The 8149-nt window shown below is 39.0% G+C and overlaps 2 protein-coding genes across 4 annotated transcripts in view; both read right to left on the bottom strand.

Annotated features, from left to right (window-relative positions):
• bmi1a (bmi1 polycomb ring finger oncogene 1a) overlaps positions 1–3765 on the bottom strand; it is a 7785-nt gene extending 4020 nt beyond the window's left edge. The window contains exons 1-3 of one of the 3 annotated variants that reach the window (XM_016537032.1): positions 3182–3764; positions 458–590; positions 264–360 (exon numbers count right to left, since the gene is read on the bottom strand). In XM_016537032.1, the coding sequence (XP_016392518.1) occupies positions 264–360; positions 458–575 (215 nt within the window). In that variant the 5' untranslated portion in view covers positions 576–590; positions 3182–3764. Of the gene's footprint in view, positions 1–263; positions 361–457; positions 591–3181 lie in introns of all 3 variants that reach the window. The other 2 variants (XM_016537033.1, XM_016537034.1) reach the window with 2 other exon arrangements.
• A 677-nt stretch (positions 3766–4442) lies between these two features.
• Positions 4443–7727, bottom strand: LOC107727209 (COMM domain-containing protein 3-like). Its single transcript, XM_016537000.1, has 8 exons — positions 7533–7727; positions 6757–6868; positions 6600–6663; positions 6480–6514; positions 6287–6347; positions 6158–6214; positions 6024–6077; positions 4443–4665 (listed from the first exon to the last, which is right to left on the bottom strand). The coding sequence occupies exons 1-8, from the start codon at positions 7666–7668 to the stop codon at positions 4606–4608; spliced, it is 579 nt and encodes a 192-aa protein (XP_016392486.1). The 5' UTR covers positions 7669–7727; the 3' UTR covers positions 4443–4605.
• Positions 7728–8149: the final 422 nt, after the last annotated feature.

Genomic DNA, 8149 nt, shown 5'->3' with positions numbered 1-8149 from the left:
GGCTGGGGGGGGAGGGGGGTTGGTCAAACCTTTTTTTGGGGGGGGGAAAAACTGCACTTCAAACAATGCTGTTGCAACCAACTCAAATTCATGTTATTTCCTAATTCTCACATTAAAAGGCATGAACAGAAAAGACAATATACGGCATTTGAAATAGAAACAAACAAGATGTCAGATGTATGCATAATCAGAATTAATTATTACTATGAATAACTATTTACAACAAGTGGAAAGATGGAACAGACAGGGATTTTAAAGGTTACCGAATATTGAGAAGTGGCTTCGTTTTGTGGACCTGTACATCACATATGGGACAGTATTTACTGGCTTCCAGGTACCGGACAATGCACATTTTACAAACTGAGGACCAAAATGTCAGAGGATAAGCATGGTCTGGGTATGTTGCATGATTTATTATAGATATAGAAAAATAGACCAGCACAACTCATATACTCACATGAGTGCAAGCATTCTATGATTGTTGTTGCATCTATGAAATATCCACCACACAAGACACACATCAAATGGGGATTGAGCTCCGTAATCTTGATCCTTGTTGTACGATGCATCGTCATGGGACAGAAAAGACCCTGCAGGTGCATCAAAATAATATGATAAAGATTTGTAACTATAAACAACTGCCAATGAAAACAATCATGAGGACTTAATTACCTGAGACCTTACCATTTTGTTATTATGGGCTGTTGCGTATATTTACGTTATAACAGAATTTTTAGATCATCTCTTACACACGGGTCTTCGGGGCTGTGAAACGACACGATTGCGATGTAAACGATCGTTATATCGCTGCAAAGTCAGATTCACTACACTACACACTACATAACAGACATAACACTGCACAACGCACCATAATATACTGAATCAGTTATGAGGACAGTCTGCGTAAATGAACTTTACGTGACGAACACTTCTTACGGTTTCTATAGCAACTAAAGCTGCGTTACGTGGCAACGTACCAAGAAGCTGAAACTGAACGTTCCGCGTAGAATTTCGATTTAAAATAAACATCTCGCCCATTAAACATGTTATAACGGCCTTTCAAAATGACAGTGTATCTTAAAAGACTGAACATTCATGTTATTGACGATGATGCTGATCTTGGCTTTGCTTTGACATTCTCTTCTGCATGGATCACTAATGTTGCAGTCGTTCATTGCCCATGAATGCACCTTGCATTAAACTGATACCCATTTGACATCATGATTGTCGTCATACGTTGCTATGTACGAAGTCTATTTACGTTTGTCACAAATCCTGTTTTTGAAACACCTTATTACGTCGGGGCATTCACTAAGAGCCGAAGACAAGTGCTATGAAGTGCTGAAGGAGCTCACAACCATGGGAAAACGAGCAGAGTAAATAATAACTTTCAAGTAGTAACTACGTTCTCAAACTCGTGCTGGATGAAGCATACCAAAAGTAGGTTACTGCAAGTACTAGTTATAAAATGCGTTTTAAAGATTATGTAACTTGCTGTAAGATAAGCATGCATTAAAGGGTGATGTCATCTAGGTATGACAATTGGAAGTTAAGCCATCGGACGATACAAAACGATTTTAAGAACACGCGAGAAAACCAAGCACCCGACACTAATTCTGATATTTCACGTTAGAGGGTATCAAAACATATGATGAATATACACATCTGTAAGACAACTTTCAAGCCCAGATCAACCTACAGAGGAAAAATGTAAACCTGTGCCCTTGCTTATTAAATAAATAAAGGCGTTCATGATCTAACATTTATTTAAAACATCCACCAGTCGCATAGAACTGATGCAGTGCTGTTTGTTCTTGCAACAAGCCTTTCGGTTGGTTATAAAAACAAAACCACAAACTGTTTGAACTCTGACTAAACAAGCATTCTGGTGATGGTGGTGCTATAGAATAAATAACTGTCAAAAGGAGGAAATAACCCTTATACATGAATTGTAACACGTGAGAAAGTGCCGAGTTTACAAAGCCCTGTCTGGCCTGTTTCGATGAATACAGGTAGCCTACCATAATGAAATTCCACCCGATTAAGCAGATGAGAATACTCGAAATGCTGACAGACCGTGTTAAAGTCATCAATATTATAAATAACACGTCACTTTATATTTAGCTCTGACATTCACAACTACAGGGAGTCAGAGAAGTCATATTAAACAAAACTATGCACCCAAGTCTCAGGTATAGCCTACAAATTGCGGTTTCTAAATAAAAAAACATGCGCAAGTGAATAAACTTATTAATAAAAAATGCTAAAAGCAAATATTAAAACATTTTCTTCTTGACGTGACAAGCCACAGGAAGGCTTAGCCTACATTATAGTAGATATATAAATAAGCGAAAACGTATTGTTTGAGCTTTTTTTTTTTTGTCTGAATGGTAAAGTGCAGTACTTTGACAAATGTGTTTGTCAAAGTCCAACAAACTGATATAAGAACCATACAAACCCCTGTGCACGCCAGGGTATCTAGAGAAGCATTCTTTAGGTCATTTGGAGAAATGAAAGAAACCACTAAAACATTTTAAATATGTTAAATAAGTACCCGAGTTTATAAATATGTGTTGTTTAAATCAAACACACATCAACCGTGTAGTGAATGTTTGCTGTCAACCGCTGAAAGCTTTGTTCTGTAAATCCGACAACATGACACGTTTAGGTTACCGTGTAAATTTAAGTTAAGAAAACACACAAATAGGTACAATTCAGCAAAACAACTAGTTTATCCGGTCGTAAACATCATACAGATCGTATATTTATAAAATCAGCTAACTGCTCAATGAGACAACAAACAGAAAATCCTTTAGAAATCAGCCTCACATGAACATTCGACCCGTTTCTACCCGATTTCGCGTGCACATCAGGATTTATTATTAACTAAACCGTTTCATTTAGCCAGAAACGCCAAGCGAACATAATGATGTCCATAACTGAATATCATACAACAAAACAGGAATCATTCGCACAGACAGAATACGATATTACTAGATAAAATAACTCAAATCTTATAAGCACGCGGAGAGACGGAGCCAGTGTTGCGTACGCGAGCCTGTCAGTTCCCGCATCCACTCGAACACACGTCTCCATTTTACGCTCACAAAAACACAGACGCATTTAGAGCACAGAGTGTGAAATTAGACATTGGTAAGTGAAGATATCGCAGAACACATACCTTACTGAGCTGGAGCGAATAGTCGAGTCTGGAGGTGGTTAGACAATGAAAGTTAGGAGGCGATCAGTAGAAAATGAATACGAGCCAAGCGGCCATCTTGAAAAAGGCTGCAGACGCTGTCAATTGCAATAAGAGAACGGCGGAGCAGGGCGCATTTCAATAATAAAAAAATTAGAAAAGGTCCAGTTGTCGATGTGTGTGCTGTGCTCGGTTGCAGATATGTAAGCGCTCTTGAATGTAGACCTCCCGCCAGTAAAACGGCCAGGCTGATGTGCGTTTTCTCTAGGCTAGCGCCTTCAGTCTTCTCTTCGAAAAATGCTGCGCTGATGGTTCAGTGGAAACTGACACCGTCCCCAAAATGGCTTGTAGTTCGACCGCCCCGTGCATCACGTGATCTAATTCCTTAAGGGTGGTCTGGGAATATGTGTCGGTGTATTCAGCGCTGCTCGTGTTCAGCAAATAACAAAGAATTGCGTTTCAAAGTCTGTTTGATCGCGGTCCAGCTTGTAAGGTTTACACAACAGCATAGGTTCTTGTAGGTCAGCTTTGAACAGTTTGCTACTTTTGTCTGCAAAATTATCTCTATCCCTCAACAGCTTTGAAGAATGTAATTCATAACGGAGACAGCATAGGTTCTTGTAGGTCAGCTTTGAACAGTTTGCTACTTTTGGCTGCAAAATTATCTCTATCCCTCAACAGCTTTGAAGAATGTAATTCATAACGGAGACATTATCACCTTACCATAAAATCTGAGTCATCTAGATGGTCTATTCATAGAGTCGGTTAAACTAAATAGCGCAAAGGCGTTGAGGAAGCGGTTCATACATTAGCCAATCACATGTTCAGACTACCTAACCCGATAGTTTGTTTCTAAATTAATTCATGGTGGTGAATGTAACGCAGAGGGCAGTAAAGAAATCTGCGCACGTTCCACTTATCGCCGGGAGTTCCCATAGAAAATAAGTGCTATCTTTGCTGCTACAAATATGACTCAATAACAGTTTTGCAGAGTAACACAAGAATTCCACATATTCTCATTAACTTCAACGTATTAGCCTATAAAAACCTGTCCTGGCCCTCAACCTTAAGAATTTTTAGTTTCTATAATATATATAGACACAATGCGTTGTTTGTATCAGTAACGGGATCCAGAGGTCAGACACTAAATGTCGATTTTATTTTATTTTCGGAAACATGCGTTTATCAACAAAGACTGACTGAGCTCTAAAACAATTACACAAATGCAGGTTAACTTATATCAAAGTGATTTTTATTGTACATTTTATGAAAAGAAGCTACACAATACTAGTCGATATATGCAAGATGAATTCAACAAAGAAAAAAACTGATGGGGCACTGCGTCCTGAAGGAAAGACACGTTACGCTCATTAATCCTTGGCATCCGAAATCTAGAGATCCAGGAATCAAGACTGGGTTGCCCTCTCGAGACTTTTTGCTGCGTCCTTCATTTTTCCAACCAAATCCTAGACACAATTCAAACAATCCAGTTTATCCATCAGCAAATACGTGGACATGTTATTTCCAACCATTATTTTACCAAGTCAAATTTCTCTCTCTGAGCTAAATTAGGGTGACCATACGTGCCATTTTCCCAGGATGTCTATATTGCCTAAAATATCTAGGTTTTGGCTTTGTTTGCGTGTGCAGACCGATCGGTGTATGACATCAAAGTACCATACAGACGGTTATGCTTTCGAAACGCTCTCGAGGTACTTTGATGTCAAACACTGATCGGTCTGAGCCGTGCTGTTTTTAAGTCGAACACACCTAATATGTATGCGTAATTGCATCGCTTTGACCGTAGATCCCACCTTCTCACACGCCATGATTGGTCCATTATGTACAATGCTTGCATGTTATTGGTCAAACTACTTTTCGATCATTACCTTCAGCAAGCATGAAAACAGGAAAACAAAGCCAAAACAAATCCTGGCCAGGACGCGTCCTGGGAAAATGGCACGTATGGTCACCCTAGCTAAATATAAAATCAAAACTTATGCTGCAACACTGTTCATGTAGGCTAGTCTCACATCCAGGTTATGCGGTATTGCCTTAAATGCCAAAGCACTCTTTCATTTCAAAATAATCAGTTGGTTGTCATCGTAAACCTCACAAGCTTTGAGTTTTACGCAAACAGTTAATAACATTATGGACCGTCAACCGTGATCAAATGAAAACACATCGATTTCATCATAATTGTATTCTATACGCTGTGGCAACCTTCTGGTTTCAGTTTGCTAAAATTGTGGGCCGATTCAAAAAGTGAGCTGCTGGGATATTTGTTACGTGATTGTGACTATGATTGAGTGCATGAGAATTTTATGACTTGATCTTTTGGACAATTCACCTTTGTGTCACCCCTACAACAAACACAGGCATCTGTGTAATGACTAAGATAATAAAATTGCCACGCAGGATTTTTACAGAGGCAGAAACCCAAAGCTGACATTTCAATATAGCTTAGCCATTCTTACCATAGAATCAATAAGTTATATCAATTAACGGTCAATAATAATAAAAACAATAGTTTAATAATTTATTTCACGTCTCAATTGCGCTTGTATGTTTCTTTAGACCAGGACTTCTTGTACAATTAGAATGACCCACAAAATGTAACTGTAGGAAGACAAAGTGACCTCGATGGAGGATTAAAGAAACACTCAAATAATAAAACCGTACATTTTACCCAGGCCTTAAAAAACCTCTTGATCAGCGATGTGAATCATGTCATGTTAACGTGTCTTTAATACTAATTACTTGAGGATAAAGCAAACTAATGGCTCACTAATGATCATGCAACTTTGCCGTTCACAATACATACCTGAAGTTGGTCCATGGTGCAACTAAAATTAATTTCCGAAGAAGCGCCAGCCCTCTGCAAAAGTAACCAAAGTTTATTCAAAGTGAAGAAAACAACAACAGCAATTACTGGACATAGCTATATGTATTACATACCTCGGTGTTTAAGGAAATCAGGTATGACGGCTGATTGACTTTATGCACATGACTATTCTGCCGAGAAAAACAATGTTTATGAGATGATAATAATGAAGTATTAGAAACACTAACTTCGAAACAATGTACCTTTATACAATACTCAAGACGCCATTCAGCATCCGTTATATGGGGAGGACATGTATCAGTGCTGAGGAGCATAAATAAGCGATCGCTGCGGCCATTAGAGTTACACAGATTTTGCATGATTACACTCTGCAGAACAGGAAAAAGTCACTACTTAATTGGTTGTGGTAAACAATGTATATATACATTTTCTCACCTTGACAACAAAGATTCCAAATTTTTCTTGTGTTTCTAAAAGAAAAGAAACATTTAATATGCTGCAGTGCAACTGTACTTTCATTCAGAGGATGCGGATCATCGGCATACAAAACATTACCTGGAATGAATTATAAAATGTATCCACTCTTTCATTCTGGAATCTGACGTCTTCAAGACATGCGCTAAAAGAGCACACGAGATATTTAGAATGGAAAAGTGTTTAAATGCTAAACAGTTTTATAGAATCTTCAGAAGACCATTTCGGATCATGTTACCTAATAGTTGATTTATCTGCATTTTGCTTAACGCATTCCAGAATAAAGGTCGTTGCCGCGGTATGACAGTGTTTCAAGGTGGTCTGGTCGATGTGCCTCAATTCTGGGTGACCTGCGAGAGATGAAAAATTGCTCTCAAGAGAAGTTTTTGTACGTGCGTGAGAGAGAACAAGGGAGAGCTTACAAGAAACGTACGTGAGTTGTTTTGAACTGAGCCAACTGAACTAACAATGATTTGGCAATACAAACGTACAATTATTTGCCATGCCAATTAAGCGCGTTAAATACAAACTGAGATAAAACGTAGATGAGCGAAAAAAATGAGACAAAACACATGCTTAGGGGATAACTAGCGCAGAGGAGGTATTAACAACTATTTTACTTAAGATGAAAGACATGCAGGTTACGTTTGCCTGTGTTTGACCATAACCAATTAAGTAAATGTTTATGAGTCCTTATAAACATTTCAGTTCTTAAAGAAGAAGAAGAATTCATCGGTCACACCATACGTGTTAACGTTATATGTGTTATTAGCTTAGCTAATACGGCTAAGCGGAGGATTCATTACACTATACTGTGTTAACACAGTATGCAAGCCACAAGCAAGGATAGCGTTGGTCTGTCAGCCCTTGCATAGCTTTAGGGCTAGGTGATATATAATATGTCAAGCCTTAGAAAATAACATCAGCAACAGACACGGCGCAGCGCGACTTCCTTCTTGTCTGGAAAGCACCGGAAGTAATGCAGCACAAAGAAAAAAAGCTCAACCCTCTTACCTAGAACGCTTTCGCTTCGAGAGGAGACCAGACTGTCGAATGCGACCTCCGTGAATATCGTAAATGATTTCAGGTCGAACACATTTGGATCGGCCAGGGTTTGAAGCCCTTTCATCACTGATTCCGACAACTCCATTTTGAGCAGACTCGCTAGCCTTGGTCACATGAGCGCGTCAGCTGATCTCAGGACTTGAATTGTCGGAGAATGAGACACAGTACTGATACACAACGCAAAGGCCTATATACTTGCTGTTTTGCATTATGTTATTGACATATAACCAGGATAAAAGCACTCACATATTTATGGTTGTTAACGACTCAAGCGAGATCGTTTCCGCATTTTCAGTCCTGCCTGCTGCTGGTATACGTTTGTCTGGCGACACATCCAGCGCATCCGTAGGCTATTTCTACCGCTGCATGTCTTTATATTTCAAAATATATTAGAATGATTATTGAGGAGGCAGAATTCTAAAAGGCTTTAGCGCAGCTTCATTATACTGCTTTTTATTCAACAAATTGAATACCGCTTGCAGGTACCTCATTATTTGTTAAGCGGCATATTCTGTAGCCTAGCTGTTTGTCCACTTGGCAGGCTCAGTTCTGACGACGCGACTGCA

The sequence above is a fragment of the Sinocyclocheilus rhinocerous genome, unplaced genomic scaffold, assembly GCF_001515625.1.
Source record: "Sinocyclocheilus rhinocerous isolate Xijiao unplaced genomic scaffold, SAMN03320098_v1.1 scaffold65, whole genome shotgun sequence".
NCBI lineage: Eukaryota > Metazoa > Chordata > Actinopteri > Cypriniformes > Cyprinidae > Sinocyclocheilus > Sinocyclocheilus rhinocerous.
This window is presented reverse-complemented; position numbering and strand designations above follow the sequence as displayed.